This window comes from Photinus pyralis, unplaced genomic scaffold (assembly GCF_008802855.1).
Source record: "Photinus pyralis isolate 1611_PpyrPB1 unplaced genomic scaffold, Ppyr1.3 Ppyr1.4_LG5, whole genome shotgun sequence".
NCBI classification, from domain to species: Eukaryota; Metazoa; Arthropoda; class Insecta; order Coleoptera; family Lampyridae; genus Photinus; species Photinus pyralis.
Genome location: NW_022170596.1, coordinates 34813790 through 34838584, shown reverse-complemented (window position 1 = coordinate 34838584; position 24795 = coordinate 34813790). Strand labels below are relative to the sequence as shown.

General features: G+C 33.7%; 1 protein-coding gene and 1 long non-coding RNA gene across 6 annotated transcripts in view; both read right to left on the bottom strand.

Annotated features, from left to right (window-relative positions):
- Window positions 1-4032: 4032 nt before the first annotated feature.
- Window positions 4033-24795, bottom strand: part of LOC116170578 — an 85873-nt gene continuing 65110 nt past the window's right edge. Inside the window, exons 1-3 of one of the 5 annotated variants that reach the window (XR_004145313.1) lie at window positions 4708-4727; window positions 4190-4271; window positions 4033-4142 (exon numbers count right to left, since the gene is read on the bottom strand). This is a non-coding gene — a long non-coding RNA (uncharacterized LOC116170578). The other 4 variants (XR_004145311.1, XR_004145310.1, XR_004145312.1 and 1 more) reach the window with 4 other exon arrangements.
- On the bottom strand, window positions 23698-24505 carry LOC116170576. The gene is made up of 2 exons (XM_031487068.1): window positions 24347-24505; window positions 23698-24293 (listed from the first exon to the last, which is right to left on the bottom strand). The coding sequence occupies exons 1-2, from the start codon at window positions 24410-24412 to the stop codon at window positions 23952-23954; spliced, it is 408 nt and encodes a 135-aa protein (XP_031342928.1). The 5' UTR covers window positions 24413-24505; the 3' UTR covers window positions 23698-23951.

The window sequence follows — 24795 nt, the reverse complement described above, 5'->3', positions numbered from 1 at the left end:
GAGGTTGGAGCTGTAAAGACAAAAGGTCAGAGATACGTCCAATCATTATCAATCATACCTACCTTCACAAAACAAGCGCTGTCCAGCTATCTGTTGAACTTTACCTATGCACATCAAATTTTAGAAAATCCATTACGTAGGTACTTACCTCGAATGCTTCCATAATTTCTTTTTCATATACTGCTTTGATTTTAATTATTTTTTGTACATAATACTAGCATTTAGTTTAAGATTTTTTTGTAATACTATTGTTAATTATAAGGAAGCATTTCGATCAAGAGAAAAAAAAGGACTTCGTTTGGTTTTTTTGTGTTCATGATTTTGTCAAAAATGTCGTGACAATCTTTGTGGGAGTGATATAAATTTGACGTTAAAACTCATGATATGACTGTATTCATCGAAAATCCTAGACTCTAGTACATCGGACCAACAATTTTTTTATGAAACACCTGATATAATGTAAAAACCTAATTATTATCGGCTAAAACCACGATATAAGGTATATTCTTACACCGTGCCTGGAACGAAGATTCCGTAAGGTTGTTTAATTTATTAAAAAAATTGTTAGTTATCTCCCAAATTCTTAGATCTCCTGACTTTACCAAACATTTTGTAATTGTCTCGCTCGTCAGTCAAAGTAGCACAATTCGACTTTGAATTTGAGCACAGAAAAGTAAAGTTGAATGTCTGTCCGCGCAACTTTCTCGTTACCTACATGGCTTAGAACTAGCGTATAAACGTATTCATACGTCTGTTAAGTGTTCTCTTTTCATTTATTTTTTAAATTTTGACAGCACAATAAACAACAGTGAGAACAAAAGTTTATTAATAACCATCTGCCCTCGCATCTGCCATCAATTTTTAAATAACATTGGAGAGAAAAATAATAGGGCGCTAGCACATTGACAGACGTTTTTCGTTGTCTATTCGCTTGGTAGCCTATACAGGGTGTCCATTATGTATGGAATATAGTATACAGTGTGTAAAGCGATGGGGTATACAAGAGGGAATTTTTTTTTAAATATTGATTTATGAAAAAAATGTATGATATTTTTTGCTTGCTTTGAAAGTACCAAAATCTGATGCAGATGCAGCATACATTCTCTAAAAAAACATTACCCTAAGATGCCTTTTATTGAGTCGGTTAGTTGAAACAGAATTAAATATGAAAATCGTTCGGCGTCAAACAACGATAACTTAGATGCGATGCGCTTGTAGTTTGTTAAAAGATTCCAAAGCATCACTGATTTATAAAAATGTAATTTTTTATTTTGTCGATTTCTACGGTTTTGAAAAATGGAAAATTATAACTAAAAGTATGAACAGATGCAGTATTTGTTTCTCTAAAAAAAACGTATTTAGACTTTTGCTCTAAAATAATTAGGGGAGCTAGTAATTGACTATAAAGAAATTACCATTGAAATCCCTATGCTGCGTTGCGCTAGGCACCACCCTGTATACAAAATTGTTCTATATGAAATTTGTGTAAAATTGTATTTACCATAATAAGGCAGCGTTCCATGGTTTTTATTTCCGAAAACAAATGCATAATAAGAAATAATGGAATTTTTTAAATAGTAATGTACACTTTTATTAGGCTCATTTGATAGAGATTTTGTCAACCACAAAAAGACATTAAGTAATTAGTGTTCAGTGCATGGTTATTTGATTCATTAAAATTAAGGGGAGTGTTAAAACGTAAATTTAACAAGAATCACATTTATTTAATACAAGTAGTGGTCTTTTCAATGTTCTGAGATAAAAATAATGTACGTCAATTTGAAAAGTGAATTTGATATTCATCTACGCTTGTATTTTATCTACTCGTTTAATCACTAATTACAAATAGTAAAAAATCTAGATAATTAATTGGGTTTGGTCGTGATCCCGAGATAGACTTGAAATTTAAATTTATATTCGTTGAATAAATTACATTAATATTTTAAAGTACGAAAAATGTAAATGTTGGAACGATTTTAATTGTACCAATATACGCAAACAAGTCAATTTACATGATCATTTATTTGAGAGTGATCAAACAGAGAATAAGGTTTTAATTATCAGATTAAAAGTGAAGATAAAGAGCCAACCTTCCGTAAGGTAAGAGTCATTAAAAGTTTATTCATTACTGAGCTAGCCGCCGCGGTATTAAATATTTCATTATAAGAAATTGATTGTTACAGTAAACATTTTACCAGTGCCGTAGAGATTAAAATTCATTTTCTACGAGTGGGGTTTCCAGCCCCTGTAAATGTAACTAAGCCGTTACAGCCGCCCCTCGCGAAATAAAAACGATTCTTTATCTCTATTATATAATACAACATACTCTTAGTCCCTTGGTATAATGTACTGTTTTATTAACTTCTTATAAAGAATATTAAAATTTCTCAAACTTCAACAGTTGATGAATTTTAAATTACAGTAGCCGTTCGCACATAATTCAATAGGATCAAGGTTAGAAACTGGTAACACATTAATACTACTATGTGAAGTATTCGAAGAATAGTAATTAAAATCATTTTCTGATATGACAAACACTGCTGCTTGAATATTTGTGGGAATTAGTGATTCTTCAAGCGAAGTTCTAATTGCCTTGTTATTATAATAGCGCCTTTCACAGGGAGCTTCTAACGCAGGGTTGCCTGCTTTTTAATTGACTGTAGATGCTCTTCATTTGAAAATATCTTACTTATTCCATAGAAGGTTTCGATTTACATACTTACTCCTATTGTGATACCCATATTTGAAATTAGAATTTCGTCTGTGCAAATTCATACATTATTAATTAAAGCACTTTGCATAAGTTCAGTAAACTTAGATGCACATCCATAATGCAAGAGGTTTGCAATTGAGTCATCTGTTGATACTTTTGCCGAAAGGCCCAAACACATTATCCACCTTTACTAAACTTTTATACAATACATAGAATCGAATCCAATAAATGTTTTCCTGCTTTGATTTTCTGGAAATGGACAAAATGTTGTGCAACACTTGAAGTTATGGTTTCGTAATAAACAAACCTTACCAGATCTCAGAAATTGCATCACTTTTACATATCATGTCAAAGTGGATCATGACAAGTAGTATCATACAAAATACTAGTCGGTGAAAACATGACGCAAGGACTAAAGACAGTGTGGCCATATTCCACATGTCCGCCAGGTTTTTCCAAATTTATCATTGAGCTGAAAGGTTTAACTGAGTGGAGATTTTTCTATGGTTACAATATTTTTGTCACCATTGTTTCCAGCAAGTGATCTTGGTTTTCCAGGTTAATCTCTACCAATCCGGTGTACTTGATTAAAACACTACCAATAGAAAATAACACACTGTCTTTACAACGTCACTGTATTTAAAATTCTTTCGAAACGGCACCTACATCTCTAGTTTTTTCTATTGTGAAAAGTAAGCTGAATGGATACAATATTTAAACCTAAAACAGAGGCCAGCATTATCACTCATAATCCTCTTTTTAAATTGACTCACATAATTTTTCATGTAGGTAGTTATTAAATACCTGCATTACAGCAGTAACATTTAATCAAGGAAAATTACCTTAAATTACCGAAATTGTGAAGGTATAAATGTTTTCTCATATCGATTACCGAAATTGTGTTAGTCATATCAAGTTAAATATTACACAAAACTCTGTGAGTGGTGAGAAGCTTTAATATAGTACTATCCACTACCAACTATCTCCAAACAAAAAAAATAAAATACAATTAATCAGCCCTGATGCACAAGGTACAAAAAATAAATTTTTCTTTCATAAATATTTTAGGTCTATTTAGGTCTATTTAGACGTCTACTGCGGCACCTACCGCTATACACTTTGTCATTATGAATGCCCTCTCACAGAAATCATCAGCTTTATAGGTTTTTTCCAAACAATCGTTTATCAACTTATCGTCCGGCATCTTTAGATCTAGTAATATACGATCGTGATCAAATATGCCATTAGACGAGAACTCTAAATGATCATGAATACATTTGAAGAAGCACTTAAGTTTCGGATCCTTGGGCCAGTTTAAGTCCGCAAAGATTTTTGACGGTACCTCAGGACCTATACCGATCTCGTGGACACAGTCGTCATAATGGCGCTGGAGTAGGGTGGTAAATGTTGTCATAAACAGTTCTGGTAGCTACAATCAAAATTAAATTGTCTGCAGTTAACGTAAACAAACCTTACCTGCTTCGTTGCAGAGGCTGTAGGAAGTAAAAGGGGTAACAGAACCAAAAGCCTCCACATGGTAAGTACTGGTACTGTTGGTCTGTAGGAAAGCTATAAATTAGTGGTCACCGAAGCAGCACTTATAAACGGGCATGATGGATGATTTGCAATGCAAAGCAGTTATTGTGATTAATGTTAACTCCAAAATGATATAAAAGTTCTCATAAATCTAATAGTACGTACATTGGCGTGTTTTTTGGTAGGTATTATAATATAATTACGTTTGGTTTTTTTCATCGATTTTTTGTATTGTTTATAAGGTGAAATAGAGTTTGAGTGACAAGTTCCGTCGTAATTATTGAGTTTTAATAGACAAGAATTTAATCGATACGTATTTCTTGTGACATGTTAAAAACTTTTCGTCATCTCCTTAATCTACTGTTATTGGTTTTTAGCCTTGTAATGCGCACATTACATTTAAACGGTACAAACCTACTATTTCATAAGTAGGTAGTCCTTCGATAAAACAATCTGACCTTAAAATCGATCATGAAGTCTGGTTCAGTTGATAATATTTATTTAAATGTTTACATAGTTTACAATGGTGAACCATAAAATTGTAATTCATTTGTTGTAGTGCCTATTTATTAATTAAAATTACGCTGCGATTATCGAAAGTGAAAACTGTTCAAAAATGGGCAAATTTCCTTTATTCTGGGATATATTTTTTATTTTCACTTTTTAATGGATGTAAGGGCCGCTTTCTGATCAGCCATAAATGTTTCCCTCCAACATTTTATGGTAGGTTTTACCCTCGTTTTACTCTTATCTTGCCAGATGGTACATGCTGGAAAGGAAGCATTAAAGTTTCTGATCAAACGCGAGAAGAATATTTTCCATTATCCACATCCGTCATATTAAACTCAACTCATCGTACTCATCTTTTTTTAATATTAATAATAATAATAATATGTATTAATTCCCAAGACAAATATTGAATTCTATAGGGTGCGTCAGAAACACAAAATAAATACCTACAATTAAATACAATTTAAAAATGTTGGTCAACAGAACACAATGGATAAAAAAGAAAGAATGCAATATAAATTACACTAGAGATCCGCAATTTTTATCAATACAATTCAGAAATTCATCAATTGTATATGGTGCATTGACTAGAAGAAATTTTTTTAAAGAAGTTTTAAAGCACTTTGTTGTTCCCTGACTTCTAAGTGTACTTTTGGAAGCGCATTAAATAATTTAATGCCTATTCAGGTGGGAGAATTATGGGCAAGTTTAAGTCTTGTTAAAGGGGTGATAAATTGTTGTTTCTTGCGCGTGTTGTAATTATGAAAACTGCTATGACGTAAGAAATGTTGCTGGTTATGGAAAATAAAAGTTAACAATTCAAGTATATAGAGTGATGAAAGTGTAAGAATATTCAATTTTTAGCGCATTTCCACAAAAATTTAAAAAAATGCGCTATTGTGGCCACTTTGTCCGTCCGTCCTTTCGCTCGTTCGTTGAGACGCTACTAGTTCTTTTTTAAATATCGGACGATACGAATCATATTTCTTACGACTCGCAATACATCTGACTATTCGTTTTTGTACCAGAAACACATTTTTTGCCGCGCTTGACGAACCCCAATTATTCCATACAACAGTCTGGATTAAATTTGAGCATAGTAATAATTTAAAGTATGGTCCACATCCATTAATTCTTTAAGATAATTTTTTATAATAAGATTTTCGCAATGACATTTCCAATTTAAGTTTTGATCTAAATAGATCCCCACAAACTTCCCAGTGCCTAGAATATTAATGTTTTTATTTTGAGTCAGACAAAAGTTGTAAACGGTAGGAAAAACGTTTTATCTTGATTTAAGAATAATTTGTTAAAATTAAACCAATTACTTAGCTTATTTAGAATCTCAACAGCTTTTGGATATATATTTTCTTGCTTTTTTCCGGATATTAATGCCGTCGTATCATCCGCATATAAAACCAAGCAATTTAAAAACATGACATTCAGTTCAATTCTGCAACTTTAAATAACCTTAGCAACTTACTATAATAGTGAAGGTAATTGCTAAATAAGCAACATTTTTAAAGGTGGTATTCTGTACTGACAGCTTAGCAATGTGCTGTTGCTGTTGTTAAGTCTTAGCAAGTGTATTTCACGCGCATCTATTTTTTTAATATCGTTTGGAGCAGTTTTTTCTTGAACTAACAATTTTAGCGCATTTTCCAACGAAGTAGGATGACCTTTTGGGAACTACTGATCAATACATGGAAAATGCGCTAAAGTTACTCGTCTTAGGGCGAAAACCCTAGAAATGGAAACTGCGTAATTTTTTTTGTTCTTTTCAGTTTTTCACGGTTCTTAACAGGTTATTGGAAGTTGCAGGAGGCGCCGGCAAACACGTCTTGAAAATTGATAAATGATTGCCATCCGTGGATTATAAAAGTTTAATAAGGTGTCGAAATTGAAGGCAGTACGGGTGGCGGTGGCGGTAATAGCCACTACCATTGAATAAGTAATTTATTTACTTATTCAATACCACTAGTGTGATAAAAGGAGGGTCGAGGTTTTAGAAAATAAAAATAAAAAACAATACTCTATACTACATGATTTTTTTTAACGTAAGTTTTTGTGTATTTTTTCTGTTTTTTATTAATAAATTTAGTTTAAGTACATATTTAACTCTCTTCCTCCATTATTCCCCTTGTTGTAAATTAGCTACCTACACTGACGATACGTGACGTTTTAGTACTCGTGACTTTTTACTTCTTTTTCACACCTATTAATTAACATATAACGTTGTTATAATGAATTTTTTGAATGCCATACTTTCTAAAAGACTAAAACCGAAAAGAACCGTTATAGACCGAAAAAATGATCAAAACCGAACCGTTTTTTTAGAACCTAAAGCGAACCGGAAACGTTAAAAATATTTTCGCTTAAATATACACAGAACCGGAACCGATATTTCATTTGGGCCTAATGCGTTTAATTTTAGATCCAGTGACAACACTCTGTTACTAAGTTATCACTAGTTGGTAGCAATTTGACGAACTGTAGAGCAATATTGCTCAAGTTGGTAGTTAAAGAATGACACATTTGTTAGATTGCTCCTCGGATTGCTCATAATATTGCTAGAATTTTGTGTGGGCAATCTTGCTATAGTTAGTAATATTGCAAACTTGTTAGTTACAGAATTGGACTGAATATCATAAATAAATAATAAAAATCAAATAGGTCCTAAAACAGATCCTTGTCGAACTCCCATATTAACAGGCAAAGCTGTGGATAAAAAGTTTGCAATAGTGGAACCGGTTTTAAATTTAATTTCTACTTGTTGACACCTTCCAGAGAGATATGATGAAAACCAATTAGCAACAACGCCTCTGATATCGTAAGTATTTAAGTTTTGCAACAGTACAAATGATTTTCAGTATCAAAAGCCCTGCTGAGGTCACAAAATAGGTATAGCAAGGACATTCTGCTTTTTATCAAGAAGTGAAATGATGTCGTTAACAAATGAGTTAATGGCAGTAATTGCCGATTTCCCATTGCAGAACCAGTGTTGTTTATTACTTACAATGTTATATTTAGCCTCTCTAACATGGCGTATTCAAAGACTTTCGACAGCACCGAGCTAACAGAAATTGGTCTATAATTCGAGCAATCTTGAGAGCAACCTTTTTTGTGAACGGGATGCACGGTTGACAGCGTAAGTTCTTTCGGGAAGACACCGTTTGAAAAACACCCTCTTTGCAGATACTGACTAAATGTGTGGCAGGTGTATGTATTTATGTTTATAATGTTGCAAATAATGATGCAATTATTATTGCAAATTCGATACGAATTGTTGGCACAAATTTACAACTTTCGGGCAAAATCTTTCTAATTTCTCTGGTTATAATTAAACTGATTTGGAGAGTAACAATGAAAACGCATACCGGGGGAATATTCCCACCGAACGTGAGGAATTAGCATGGGAAAAAGTTTTTTTGTAGATAGTTGCTCCCCATGTTAACTTAGAGGGTTTATGACACCAATCGAAAAAAAAATTTTCCTCGTCTAATACGGATAGTTCATTTTCAGGTGTATTTCTCACTATTTTATCAAAAATTCGGCAATAAATCCACTTATCAAAATCATGTTAAGCCATGACTAGTAAGACAAAAAGCAGATTCAAACGTCGAAATCAATATCAGTTTATGACAACTGGCATTAATTTTTTTGTGAAATGCGGCAACATTTAACGCCCTCTGTTTTCTTTATTTTACAATACAGCATAAAAGCATTTTGTTTCTCGCCTTTGACAATAATGCCATTTTCGATAGGAATATTTAAAATTCTAGAAACAGTCCCATGTTTTAACAAATTTGGGTGACGATTTAGGGGTGCTAACCCTGGTGGCCTGGTGCTAACTTAATCCACTTTGATGCAACGATATACAGCACGCACAACAAACAAAAGTTGGATACCATTGGTTTCAACAGGATGGTACCATCATCGTCCTAATCGTAAGAGGGCACAGGGTGAACTAGAACGCAGGAGAAACCCCTCAAATAATAGTGGTTTACAAGTAATAAGTACAGAATTTGCGAGCCAAGGATGTTCTTTTTCTCAAACTATTATTATAAGGAAATGTAAAATACAAGAAATGTATTACGCATGAGCTGAGAGTTTATAAGACGGCATGTAGTATACAAAATGTTTCGAAATTTTGACATTGGATACCTAGAAAAAAAGAACAATATCTCGCCACTAATGCGTTTTTAATGTTTTTTCCTTTCGAATTAATTTATAACGCAGGTCAACCTTGAAGATACTCTGTATTTACTAATTAAATTGCATAATTCTTGGGAAAATATCGCCATTTGAGCTATATCTGAACTCTGACCATCTGGTTCCATTTCGAGATAGGTAATGGGTACTCCTAAAGAACTTAGGTGACAGAATTCAGTGCAGTACGTGTAAAATTACATAAATCATAATCATTTACGTAGTTAAGTGAAAGCTTATTATCTGGGGTAAGCAGAATTGTTGAGTTTACCATGGATGGAGCTTTGTGTCACCAGGAGCCCAAGAACTACAGCCGTTGAATACTGAAAACATTCTGATTACAAGATTCGGATTTCCCGGAAGAACGTTACATGCGTTACATAAGCTCTGATAATTAATATACATGAATTTATATTCAAAATGTTAATTAATTTTTTGTAAGCAGCAAAAGTAATTGATTACTAGAACATCGCAACGAAATACAGTGTTTGTTCTCTAATTCAAATGGCACAGTACATGTGTTTAATATAGAGAATATAGGGGTTTCATTATTTATTTCTGATCTACAAAGTACAATAAAAAGAAAAAGATCCGTGTGTCCTCAATTTTTATTTGCGAGTAAAATAAACCCAAAATAAATTATTGAAAAGCTGTGTTTTTAGTCCGAATTTGAAACGCTTCAATCTAAATACGTCATAAACCTACAACCAATCACGTAGAAGTGAGCCGACAACCTTGTGCGAGGGTCTGACGTTTGTCGGATTGGACGATTTAAGAGGCTTGTTTAACTGCATCTAACGCGAAAGTGAACGATAAGTGACAAATGTATGTGCAGATGACACAAGTTACAAATGACATTCTCCTGCAATATTGCCAAGTTGTATGTCATCTGAATGGTTCTAGCAGCTGTGATTGGTCGGGCTTATTACGTCCCAGAGCCCGCTACAATCATCGATCTCGTCTTAAATAAACCCCTAATACCGCACGTGTTCATTACTTTTTCTCTAATCAGCTACTATTTTTAAATAAACTTTTACTGTTCAAAAAATTGTTCTATGGTTTCAGGTATACGCTTATTAAATTAAAACTACGGAATTCAACTATACTGCAGTAAACCACTATTAAACCCAACTCGTTGAAAGTTATTCAAAGCATTAGATTTGAGGGTTGACTGTTAAATCCAGACATTTTAAGCGCATCTTGCTAAATGAAATTTACTCTATTAGGCAAAAATTCGCCCATCTTTATTCTTATTCAAGCCCTTCGTTTAATTCGATTTAGTATATTTCTATGTTTTCAGCAATCAAAAACAAACAAAGGAAAACCTGTAGGTAGGATTAAGTCAGAGGGGTGGTACAAATTTTGTTCGGTGGGGCATTGAGCAGTAAACTCTGGTTCAAAACAATGTTGTACTTTTTCAAACGATTCATTTTACGGTCTAGGTACCATCTATTTTGTTTATTTTATTTCTCTAGTGCTGGGTGTACCTACACTTTCTTTTCTGTGCTTGTGCACTTCCGCCATTTTATTTGGATCGCGAAATAGGTTCGAAAATCATCAATTTTTTATATGTAACGCTTTAAGTTAGTTATATGAAACATACTGTGTTCTGATGTGTTGATAACGCAATACCGGGGCCAAGGTGGAGGGATCGTAGTGGGACAAAATTTCTTCTAGTCAATGCACCATATACAATTGACGAATTTCTAGATTGTATTGATAAAAATTGCGGATCTCTAGTGTAATTTATATTGCATTCTTTCTTTTTTGTCCATTGTATTGTGTATGACCAACATTTTTTAAAATTGTATTTAATTGTATTTTTTTGTGTCTGACGTATCCTATACAATTCAAAATTTGTCTTGGGAATTAATATATATTATTATTATTATGGTCAGTGTATCTTGTGAGAACTCAGGTCTAGCCTGGTTAACTAATCGCACGGATTAAAATCAAGTAACGATTAGTGTCTGTGTCTGTGTCTGGTGAAGTTATGTAGGGTTCTAAAAAAAATAAAAAATAAAAAATAAAATAAATATTCACACACTCACATTGGAAATCTAGGGATAGTATGTAATTCATACTTACCAACATAGCTATTAATGGCCACAATAGTCAACGCTATCAGGAAAGAAGAAAACAAAACAAAAATATCATTATAATAATTCCTGTAATTTTATTAAATAGAGTTTATTGTGTAAGTGTTTCTTTGGCTTTGCGTTTGGGTTGAATACGAGTGGGTTGTGATAACGTGGTGTGTTTATGTGAAGAAGGAGTTTTGTGTTTTTTAACTGTGCTAGGACGTGTAACTTTATTCGGTGGACCTGTCTTTGTGGTACATGTTGCCTTACTTGTATTTATGGTGTTTCTTTGTTCTTGAGGTTGTATTTGTGTTGTTGCTTGGGTTATTCGTGGATATATTACAGTATTTTGTGAGCCTGTAGTGCTGTTTAGGTTGTTGCGTTTCGGTTGAATACGAGTGGGTTGTTTCTGAGAAGAAGGAGTATTGTGTTTTTTAACTGTGCTAAGACGTGTAATTTTATTGGGTGGACCTGTTTTTGTAGTGCATGTTGCGTTACTTGTATTTATTGTGTTTCTTTGTTCTTGAGGTTGTATTTGTGTTGTTGCTTGGATTATTGGTGGAGGCATTACGGTATTTTGTGAGCCTCTAGTGCTGTTAAGGTTGCTGCGTTTGGGTTGAGTACGAGTGGGTTGTGATAACGTGGTGTGTTTCTGAGAAGAAAGAGTATTGTGTTTTTTAGCTGTGCTAGGCCGTGTAACTTTATTGGGTGAGGGCGCCTTTGTAGTGCGTGTTGCGTTACTTGTATTTATTGCGTTTGTTTGTTCAGGAAGTTGTGTTTGTGTGGTTGGTTGAGTTAAGGGTGGAGATATTACAGTATGTTCTGTGTCATGTTGTGAGTCTAAAGTGCTGTTTAGGCTTTTGCGTTTGGGTTGAATACTAATGGGTTGTGATAATGTGGTTTGCTTCAGAGGTGAATCTCTGATTGTAGTATATGTTGTATCATTTGTTGTACTTGTTTGTTCGGTAAGTTGTATTTGTGTGTTTGTTTGGGTTAGAGGTGGAGATATTACAGTATGTTGTGTACCGTGTTGTGAGCGAGTACTGTTGTTTACATGTATATACGTTGTGGATCATTTGTGTATGTAGTATCTTGTGTTATGTTTAGAAATTTACGAACAATATGGCATGTGTTGATAATGACTGCTTTTTGTAAATGTTTGTATGTGTTTTTGTCTAAACCTAATAGTTGTAAATTGTGGTGTATTGTCTTTGGTATAACTCCGGTAGCACTAAGAATAATGGGAACTATAACAGTAGATTTCATTCTCCACTGCGTCTTAAGCTCGATAGCTATATGGGTGTATTTGCGGTGTTTTTCTGCATGTGTTTTAGTTAAGTTGTTAGTGTTGGGTATGGCAATGTCTATAATACAAATGGATGTTTGTGTTTTATCTATAAGTGTAATATCTGGTCTATTATTGTGGATAGTTTTGTCTGTGAGTAGTGTCCTGTCCCAATATAATTAGTGTGTGTTGTTTTCAAGTATGATCTGTGGCGTGTATTTGTAGTATGGTGTCGTATCTGTTATGAGATTGTGTTTAAGTGCTAATTTTTGATGTATGATTTTAGCTACCTGATCGTGTCGATGTTTGTATTCAGTTTGTGCAAGTCGTGTGCATGCCGATATTATATGTTGGATTGTTTCTGATGTTTGTGAACAGAGTCGACAAGAATCATTTGTCACTGTTTTATCTTTATGTATGTGTTTTTTATAATTGCGTGTGTTAATGACCTGGTCTTGTATTGCTAACATGAAACCCTCAGTCTCCGGGAAGACATCACATTCAGACAACCAAGTGTGCGTTGCTACAGAATCAACACAATCCTGGCTAACCTCTTGTGGAAATCGTCCATGTAAAGGCTTTTGGTTCCATGTCTGTATGTTATTTGTGATGTATGTAAGTTTGGATGGAGGTGGAAGTATATTAGTTTCGTGTAGGTTAAGTGGTGTGTAAGATTTGTCTGCATATGTTACTGTTTTGTGTAGGACTGAAGTATCTGTTTTGTTATAAAAGTATTGTCGCAAATTGTGTATTTGTGTTTGGTGCAATAGTTTTATATCTGTAAGTCCTCTACCTATCCTTCCGAACGAGGAAGGTATTATTATTATTATTATTATTATTAAAGGAAGATATGGTCCCTGACATACGCGGACGACGCAATGATAATAGAGATAGAACAGGTGAAGGAAATTATGGGAAACATGGGAAGGTAGGTACTGTATGGAAGAACAGGGTTTTTTGGCACTGAATGCAGTCCCTTTCCCTGTTTTTATTTATGGTATAAGAAAAAGAATTCGAAACATTTACAGCTTGGCAATCAAAACATAAAAATATTTACTATAAATGAGACCGTGCTATTGCCGTACTTTTAGGAATTGGTAAGTTTGACATATAAATATGCAAAATTATTGCTAATTTTCTTTTAGTCTGAGATACACTCCTACGGCGCTATATGGACCCAAATACTCTCTTTTGAAATTAACTTTCATAAAAAGAAAACTGACATTTCAAATTATAATCAACTAATTTACTTTTTAAAAGTCAAATCGAAGAGATATAATAAACAAAAACCAGATGTATTCTGAGGAGTCTAAAAACTAGTAAATCAAAAGATATATATGGTGTTTCAACTTACCTACTTAAACAAAATATTAGTCTATATGTTTCGCCGTTAACAAAGTTAATAAACGATACCTTAACTTCTGGCTGTTTCCCTGATGTTCTGAAGATTGCATCGGTCGTACCATTGTATAAGGCAGGAGATATTAATGATCCGGCAAATTATAGGCCAATTTCAATATTGCCTTCATTCTCAAAGGTATTTGAAAAGGCAATGAGTATGCAAATCTCCAACTACTTTGAATACAACAATCTCTTTTACACTAAGCAATTTGGTTTTCGCAAGGGAAAAAGTACTTCAGATGCTTTGGTTGAATTTGTAAATAATACTTTGAACTGTTTCGAAGAAGGTGCCTATACAATTTCAATGTTTTTAGATTTGTCCAGGGCTTTTGATTGTATATCACACAATACATTGTTGCAAAAATTACAAATAACGTATAATTTTGACGATTTCAGTTTAAAGTTAATTTCTTCCTATTTATCTAATAGATTTCAGCACGTCTTCCACAATGGAGTATTGTCAAGTCAACTATCTGTAATTAGGGGAGTTCCCCAGGGGTCCATTCTCGGACCACTTTTGTTTTTGATTTATTTTAATGACTTCCCTAATTATATAAACATCTATGCAGATTGTATTTTATTTGCGGACGACACAACGCTCGCTATAAAACGCAAAGGGTTAAATGACATTTTGTCTGTTCACAAACAAGTTGAAACTCTGGCGTTAGAATGGTTTATACCAAACCAATTAAAGCTTAACGAAACCAAATCGGAAAACCTGATGCTAACTCTAAGACATCATGCATTTCAAAACAATGCTTCTGTAAAATTTTTAGGTGTACATATTGATCCGGTCTTAAACTTTGGAGTACATGTCGATTTTATTTGTAAAAAAATTAGCAAAAACATATTTGTGTTACGACGTTTATCCGATAATGTCTCAAGGAACGTTTTAGTGAGTGCTTATTATTCGCTAATACATTGCATATTAAGCTATGGTATCTTAGTCTGGGGAAATTGTCCTGCAGCGCCAAGAGTTTTTGGTCTGCAACGACGTGCAGTACGAATAATAAATGGTCTTTGTTATAGGGATGATTGCCGAATGACTTTTATTGACCTAAAAATATTAACCTTACCATCACAATATTTGTTAGATAGTATTATGTATGCGAAAGATAATCTTCATGAATTTAAATTACAAAGTGATATACATCATCATTTCACAAGATCCCGAACTAACATAAGGCCAAACTATTGCCGTTTAGCCAAGACACAAAATGGACTAGTGTACGTCTCCCAAAAACTCTTCAATCATCTTCCAACGCAAATAAAAGAGTTGACTAGACTACAACTAAAAAAGGAATTAAAAGAAATACTATTAAAAAAAGCATATTACGCTATTGAAGAATTCAACTGTGATAATCTATCTAGTCTTATATGAAACCTGTCAATTTATTTTATTTTTCGATTTTATTTTATATACTCTTTATTTATTCCACCAAATGATAACTCGTGCCTTGATGCGTATCAGTTTTGTATGTTCGTCCCATCATATGTCGTTTGTTTTTATATTACACCCTTGTGTCACATACCTATATGATAAGTGTAAGCGTAAGCTAAATTATTATTATTATTTTATGTAAATCAAAATTTTAATGTGTAGTGTACGTCCATATTTATATTTATTGAAAATGTGTAGTTATATCTCGAATGTTGCTGTTTTATATTTAGGTTATTTACATTGTGCATTATTGACATGTCAAAGCCACATTTGGTACTCTGACAATAAATGATTTGATTTGATTTGAAAAAAATCACAGGTTTTAACAGGAGATCAAGTTTTTGAGTTTATCAAACGTGCCCCTAAGGAGAATTATCTTTTACATAAAGTAGTACTAAATATTTTTATGATCTCTGGGAATCCGAACAAATTTAAATACAGCTATATGGATCACCTTCATTACATAGAAATAGCCCTAATAACAACATTTCCCAAAATTAATCCACTCTTTTCTCTCCTTTGTAAAGGTTGCCGCAGTTTACCTACATACGCACTGGTACTCACGATCCCTTACGCAACATTACGTTTGCATTGTAATATCCATGGGAAATCTATCAAAAATAATAGCTTTGCCCATCTTTAACGAGAAAATGCCTACAAAGCAATGAGATTATTATAGGTTATTATAAACAAAAAAATGAGGAATGTTTCTATTTACAAGCAAATTCAATGGCCAATTTAAAATAATTAGTTGGGTTTTTTACTCACTTAGAAGTAAACCAACAGCAAAAAAATCCTCACAAAGGTGAAGGAGGTAACAAAATCAAAATGACTTTGATTTATATTACAAAGAATTCATCTTGACGTTCTGTTCAGACATTTGTTTGGTATTGAAATCCATTAAAAGGGAGGAGCTTGACGAAATATCTATTAGCCGTTCTTATTTTGCCAGTGAGAGACAATTAGACTGTAAAAATGATTACGAACCCAACTTCCAACTGTACATACTAACATGTTATATTGAAAGAAAGTATCGCCGAAAATTCTCCAATCAGGAACATTTAAGTTCATTCCCCGGAATGCCTAAATATTTAGTCCAGGGTGTAGAGATTAAGGTTTCCTGATGAATTATACATTGAATCAAGATATTATCTGAAGGTTACAGAACACGGCTCTGGCTCCATGAACACAATTATTCCCAACATAATTTTTCATATAAGTGGTTTTAGATGGTCTTGCCCGATTGTAGGGTAAACGTTTACCGGATACGACAATTTGGGAAACCCTTAAAAGTGGTCAAATTTGCATTTCTTCTTTACTTTCTTTCTCAGCAACAATAACAGTTACAAAGACTGGTGGCACGTCTTTGAATAGGTTTTTGGGTATTTCAAATTCAAATTTCACTGCAATTCTTGACCAGACAACTAAAATCGAGAGAATTCCACGAAATTTGTTGTGTGCGTACTTGATGAGTTTTTAAAAATCCCTTTTCAAAGAAAAGTTATACTCATTTGAAAATTGGTCCTTCGGGTCAGAATTTTGCATGAACCAGAAGAGCGCTATTTGGTAGAAAACAGTCTATTTCGTTTAGACTGAGGTTTAGACCTTTAATTACAATACCGTGAATCATAAAACCACGTCTGTTATTTTTTGATTTGATTTATTGATTTAATGAATCTATTTCGCTAGAACCATACTATATCGTTGTACCTATGTTTTTTTCATAGTTTTTCTTTCCAATATGATGGTCATTTAATCGTTCATTCTTAACTTTAACATGGCGTCTTGCTTAAACAGTCTATTGGTAATTAAATCTCCTTCCATTCAGTCAACAGGTTATGTACAGGGCTTTATATTGCATATACAGGGTGAAAATGTTGTCTAGAACACTGAATATATCTTCAAAAAACCGTTTTTTTCAAAAGAAGCCCTTTACGGTGTATAAATTCTATTAATGAGGTCGCTTATAGTCATCCTTTTTATAAAGGTTCGAACACCTGAAAATTTACATTTTGTGATTTTTTTCAGAAACTTGGATGTTGATAAATTTTTTTCCCCATTACAGTTTTCTAGGCCGTGAAAAGTTTTTTAAAATGGTACCATACATGTACGGGGTGTCAATTTTAAAACTTTCAGCCGGCCATGTTTTCCAAACTAAAGAAGATATTGAAAATTGCGCAAAACCGTTTCGGGGCTATCGAGGGGGAACCACAATGACGGTATGACGGACAACTGCCCCCCCCCCAGCCCCCCTCTTCAAAAATCCTAAATGGTAACCCCATACTTGTGACACATCGTTGGAAAGCTACTTTAAAATGCTTTCCAGTAGTACCAATAAAGTCAATATTCATTAAGACAATTTAACAAAAATTTAATAATTAACAAAAAACGTTGACATTGAGGGATTTATGGCAAATTGGCTAAGAACTTCAACCTGAGCTGCTTCATTAAGCATTCTTGGTTATTAAAAAACATGTTCAAACTAGGTAGTATAATTATGAAATGAATTAATTTGGCTTTTCATTTAAATTTGATTATGTAATATAATAAGCTTTTTATGCTGCCAATCACGTACAAAATAAAATTAAGTAATTGCATTGGTAATGAACTAATGATGTACATGTTTAAGAAAAATGCACTTTTATAATCTAACACAGGGTGCGGGGCGGGAACTTTTTTCTTTAAGTGGGCGTGGCTTAGCGAGAGGAGGTAGTGGGTCTCACTGGTTATTAAGGTGTCAAAGTACTACAGTACCTAAAGAACGCAAAAGACTACCAAATAGATACAAAGTACGAGGAACAATCGACAATGGCGAATGTTTACCGTGTTCGACCACATTTTTCCAAAAAATATTTTTTAACACACACCTCCAGACCTCCTCCACACGTTGAGTAATCTGCGATCGCATCTTTGAGTTTTGACTCATACGAAACACGAAAATAGTGACCAATTACACGTATATTTTCGTAAAACAGAAAATGAAACAGTACGACGCAACATAATGTACCTATAGGTACTACCGCTGGTTGTAAAGGTTTACATCTCATATTTGGTCAAAAATCATTTTTTAACGTATTGTTTTTACTCAATAGAGGAATACCTCAGAACACCTATTGTTTTTTAATTTGTGATTTTAACTTGTTTTATATTTATTCCAGTCTTGCATCGTTTGTTTGTACTATTTTTACTGTATACTGATTTTCTTCTGTAATTCTGTAATATATTACAATTACATGACAAAATAAACAAATGCCAACTCTAAGGTAATGACTTTCAAAACGCACTGTATATGTAAAACTAATTACAAACTTAATTAATTTAACATTAAAATACATCATTTTAAATCGAAATCCATTACTAGAGACCAAGCGATAACCTTTCCTGTGAGAACCATTGTAAATTTATCATTGATATGGTGTTGAAAAGATTATTATAATTCATTTTCGTGTTTCTTTTGTCGGACGTAAGAAAAAATATGTTTCATTAGCAATAAAGTGATTTTCTTGTACTCCAAAGTGGGATGCCCATCTATCAGAAGCGTGTATGTAAATTTGATACAGTGATTCGGAAAAACCTTTCGCAACACACACTTTATGCAAATAAATTTTCACATAGCTTCAAAAACGGTGGTAAATAATATTTGAAATACAGGGAACAGGAATGAATAAGTGTTACGGTTATGCACAATGAAAAATAACAAGTAATAAAATTTTATGGCGCTCATAATTACTGTCGGTGCTTTTTGTAAACTCAAATTGAAGCTATAAATATTTCTTGGATGATTTAAAGTTCCCACTATTCACTTTTTATGACTTTTGATTTTTGAAGCATAGATGATCTGACTTATACTATAGTCATAGGTGTTTTCTTTGGATATTTGCGAGGGACGGTAGGACTGACAGACTGTCGTAACGATTACCTGCATAAGCATGATTTTATTTCTGTGCGTACAACAATATGGCGTCATTGTTACATTTCCGTTAAGAACATGGATATTTTTTAAGCAAAATAACCTGTTAGAATGCAGAGGTATGCGTGGGCATTGTAATCTCCAACTATAATACACGGGGTAGCGAGTTGCTCAAATAGATCTTCTAGTTTTGCAATTGCCCTGTTGGTATCTGGGATGTGTGTTACATACGGTAATCTTTATGGGAGCAAATATCTTTACAGCTTACTGCTTGGAGGCACTTTCTGGAACCTGTTCGAATCAGAGTCGCAAGACCACCACATGCCGCCAACGTAATCCGTACGTTCAACACTATACCCTTTAAGGCATAAGGTGACTTTCCTGGAAGCAGAAAGCACAGGTTCTATCTCGTGTATGAACATTTTTATATCCGCATGTAAATATTTACAAACATAGAAGGGAAAAAAAATGTACCTAATATGCTCTACATTATTAGGACAAAAAACATATATAAATATCACAAATAAGTAAAAAGTAAAATATTAGCTGGATTTTCCTTGTCATTAGAGTTCTGTTGGGCACTATTTCGCTATTACTACTTTACTTTTTCGCCCTGTATTTTCGCAACAAAGCGCTTTTTTTTAAAAATCTTCACCGGAATTTTTACCGGATGTACACCCTGCATATTGATAATAGTCCCGTATACAGTGTTATTTGTTACTTATTAAGGATCCTCAGGTCCTTTATAGTTTTGTATTGTCGTCCGTCCGTCAGTCCATGTGCCATCTAACTCTTTTTAAAAGTGGCCGATTCTGTTGAAATTTGGTGTACGGGTACTTTGGACATAAAGGACGGACGCTATTGATTTTCAGGAAGCTGGTTCAACAGGAACAAAAGTTATAAGACTTCGAGTGAATCGGGAACAGGAAAAACTGCGGGCTGAATATAATAGCAATCAACATATATCATTCCGGTCATGTATCGAGCTCGGACTTTCACTAGATTATTCCCTATGACTCAAGATGTGTAACAATTCAATATATCTCTTCTTTGTGGTATAGGTCAAAAGTTTTAAAGCAAAATGTACCCAAAATTATTTTTTACACATGAATTTGGAGTTTAAAAAGTTTTGAAACGTATTATCTTGATGGTGAAAGAGTACATACGTGCACATTTTATACCCGCAAGTGTTTGATTCAAAGATGTTAAATTATTTTTCTGAGGCCACATGGATTGTGATCAAAACATGTCAAAATCGTTATTTATTGCACCAAGATCGTTGGGAAAAAGACCAAGAGCATTATCTCAATAGCCAAAACATGAATTTGATGTATTTTGTAAGATTAAAATAATTATAGTTAAAAGTGATTGTAATACTGAGGATCCTTCGATATTTCGCTGTATCGGTTTATTTATGTTATTTATTGAATTGTGATTGTCTCTTACCAAAAAAATAATAAGTAATAAGTTCAAACGAGTTGCAACTACTGAATCAAAAGCAGACACCATTATGTGTTGGTCTGCAAGAAACACATCTAAAACGTAGATCAAGAAACAACATTAAAAATTTCAATATCAAATCAAAAGCACAGCTGGGCAGTATTCGATTTTGTAAATACTTTTTAGTATTCAAATCCTTTAATTAAAGTATTCAAATACTTTGTAATTAAATACTTTTATGGAAGCAGTATTTGTATTTGTAACTCAAATACTTTCACAAATATTTAGTATTCGAATACTTCGCAAAGTATTTGGATACTTCGTAAAGTATTCGTATACTTCGCAAGGTATTTGAATACTTAACCTTCCTTTTTTTACCAAAAATCGACTACACCAAAATTTCTCGGGAAAACACTTTTTCTTATTAATTTTGGTGCGTAGAATCCAAAACAATTCGTACTTTTTCGATCAGACTTCTCAATCAAAAGTTATAGACTAGAAACCAATTTCGAAAGAAAATTCAAAGGGGCTGTAACTTTTGAACTAGTAGCCCAATCTTGGAACTGTTTGAAATTATGGATTCTACAGGCCACATTCTATAAGAAAATTTTTTTTCCGGGTCGATCTGAGACAATTTTTTTTTTCGGGCCTCAAAAAAAGGCAGTCTATAACCTTCCTTTTTTACCAAAAAAAGGCAGTGTGTATATCCTTCGTTTTTTACCAAAAACGACTACACCAAAATTTATTCAAATATTTGAGAACAATTTAGAAATGTTTAGGGAAAGTTTCCATTGTCACAAAATCAAATAAAGGTCCTGGTAGGTACCTCCTATATAATAATATAATAATAATAATACGCTTTTACTCCCTTTGTATATAACAATAGAAATATAAAAAAGCTAACCCCATGCAAAGTATAACTTGACTATAAGTAACTATAAGTAGTATTAAGCCTTTTATCTATTATACTATTTTAAATTTTTAATGTTTTTGAGTGACAAGTATTTGAATACTTTTTACTGTATTCGAATACTTTTCAAAGTATTCGAATACTGTTTATAGTATTCGAATACCTTTGATTATATTAGAATACTTTTGAAAGTATTCGAATACATTCTAAAGTATTTGAATACTTATTTTTTAAAGTATTTGAATACTTTTCAATGTATCTGTATCTAGTATTCGCTTGTGTAGTATTTAGTACTCAAATACCTTTGATTTGTGTAAAGTATTTACTATTTAGTATTCAAATACTTTTTGAAAGTATTCTGCTCAACTCTGATCAAAAGAAGGATTTCTACTATTCTTCGACTTCGTAATTTGTATTTGGAACGTATATCCCTATTGCAAATTTCAAGGGGTCTGCTTAATTTGAGTTGTATTGCCGCAGTTTGATTATAAGGATTAGGAATATAAGAGCCTTTGGAGGGGTGGCTCTTATACGAAATGGCACTCCTTATAATCAAGCTGCAGCAATACAACTCGAATTAAGTAGGCCCCTTAAGATTTGCAATAGGGATATACTCGTACGTTCCAAATACAAATTACGAGGTCGAAAAAATCGAAAAATTATAAGTCATCGTCCAACACTTATCAGGGAAATTTCTCTTATGTGTTGGTTTTGTCCGTCTGTCGGTGTGTTCCTCATTTAACTCGAGAACGTAAAAGAGACAGCAATGTCAAGCCTTCGCAAATCGATTTCTACGAGTTCAAGGAACAGTGCTATTGAATGAGCCGGATCAAAATTCTGGTTTCCGATTACGAGCGGATAGTATGTAAAACATTCCCCTACTGAAAGTGATATGCGATTACTCCTATCATATTATTCATGTTCAACCCCCACAACGCCGTTTGGGGTTGCTAAAGGCAAAGGACTGTTAAACTTAATCGAAAATACAAACATTTTTTAATGTTTGATCGGAAAAATCTGTACTCTACTTGATATGCTCACTAAATTTACGTACTGGCCTAAAATGGGAGGTGGCGGTTCCCAAAAACTAAGAAACTCAGAAATAACTGTAACTTTTTTGTAGAGCTTTTTAAGCCGCTGTGACTAGTGTATGCGAAAAAAATTTTTTCAAGCCGTTACGGCTCTTTTTAACTTTTGACACCATCAACAACCATGAAGATGGTTACCAAACAATTAATAAAACATTATGATTTCAATTAAGGAAAAAAGAAAAAAGAACTAGTAGGGCTTCTTACACCCCAACAGTATCATATTTTTTATTTTTTGTAGAATTTTTTAGTTGAATGTTATTATTAGATTATACTTATTATTCAGCAACGCTTAATTAATAGATAATAGATACCTGCTACGTAATTAGGGCTGTGCCCTTTGTAGTTTGTAACAATAAATAAATAAATAAGCAATCTGCAGGATATAACTAATAAGATTGTAGATCAATTCTACAAAGTTCTCTAAATTTTCCTCCTATCCTTTCTAGTGACCAAACCTAGGACCAAACATGTAAAAGAATCCAAACTTTTAATTTTAATTCCACCTAATCATGCTCATCGGGACAAGCTGGCATCTATAACCAAATGCTTCGCCCCAGTAGCATTGAAATGAAAGCAACTTGTGCAGTTAGCAACACAACTTCCCCACTTATTAAGATCTTGATCACTTTAAATAAGTTCTCCTCAGTGAATGATATCGACTTTTTTCACGATCCCCTAAATGCAATAATAAATCAAATTAGATCTTAAGTCCTAATGTTTGTTCAGAGCTCCAGTGCCATGTAATTGGAATTTTTATTCTGTATGGTGTCTGGTTAAACAAATGCTGTAAATATTCTACCTACCACTCAGAATGGAAGCAGGCCGTCGCAGTTCAGTGCCGGATAAAGGGGGGGGGGGCAAAAGGGGGCAAGCGCCCCAGGCGGCACTCAATAGGGGTGGCAAAAGTCGGCATGGTTCGTGTAATTTTAATTTGGTAATTTGGGAAGAAGGGCGGCAAAATACCAAATTTGCCCCCGTGCTAAAAACTTCTAGATCCGGCACTGTCGCAGTTCCTATACCAAAGCTGGGAAAAGATCCGTTGCTATTGAAGTAAATGGCCAATGAGAGGTTACAAAATCCTGAGGGTGTTTGAACATCTGCTCGGTGTTTTTTGCGGTAAATGATGCATACTATATGACCTGGAGGCACAGATTATTATTTAAGAAAAAACACGTTTAAATAAAATTTATTCGGGAACCTGCCAAAATTTTTACAACCATGTATAATAGAAGACAGGAAATGGGTGGTCAGAGTGGGTGACAGGTACTCAAACGGGCATGTTTTGGAGAATGAAGTACCGCAGGGGTCAACACTTAGTTGCTCTCTGTTTGGTAATGGCTATATATGTCAACGATTTAATGATTTGCTGTACTTGTGATTTACCTAACACGTAAATTGCAACGATAATGTGGGAATATGTAAGACTATTCCTCAGCGACGCCTATAGCGACGCATTGCACCAATACGTACGATCTCGCACACTTTTCCTCCACGCTATGAGCATCATCAACACATTTTTGTGCCAACTCTGCGTTTAACATATACACCGCTGCCACCATGTTGTTAACACTAAACTTCCCATCAACCAGAAATTTGAGCTTCTCGTGCATGCACTCCAAATAACAATGAAAGAGTTTCTCGTCCGGAAACTGCGATTTACCGAATAAACGATTCGGAATTTCCGGATCAATTTGAGTTTCATTTAAACAAACTTCATGATAAGGTCTCATCATCGCCTTCCAGTGATCCACTACTAACGGTGATAGCTAACAAGTAGATGTAAAAAACAAATGTTAAATAAAAATAATGGTTACACTACCTCCTTTGCTTGTGACATAATACAAACCATCGAAAACGAAACTATTAAATTCAACATAAACTTCATCTTTTTCGAGACTTCAGCAATTTGAAAATGAAGGGAAGTTACTGCTGCTCTTCATTTATAAATGTGATTAAACTACGTCATTGTATATACAGTATTATATTTCAATATGCAAAGTTTCCATATCTATATGCAAACTAGGTTTATTGCGAGATATTCGAAGTTACCGCTTGAGGTCATTTCTGAAATAAAAATGTCAGCCTGCCCGCAGGAGGTGCTTACGAGTACAGATACATATATTTCAGTTCGTTTAAATATTTTCAAACTGCTATCCAGTTTCAATCTGTTGGGTTGTATCTTGGCGGCTAGGTAGACGAAGGTTTACTAGTAATTGGTTAGGTTAGGGGCTTAAGTTCTTCACGAAATGTGTTAAATTTAGCTGACAA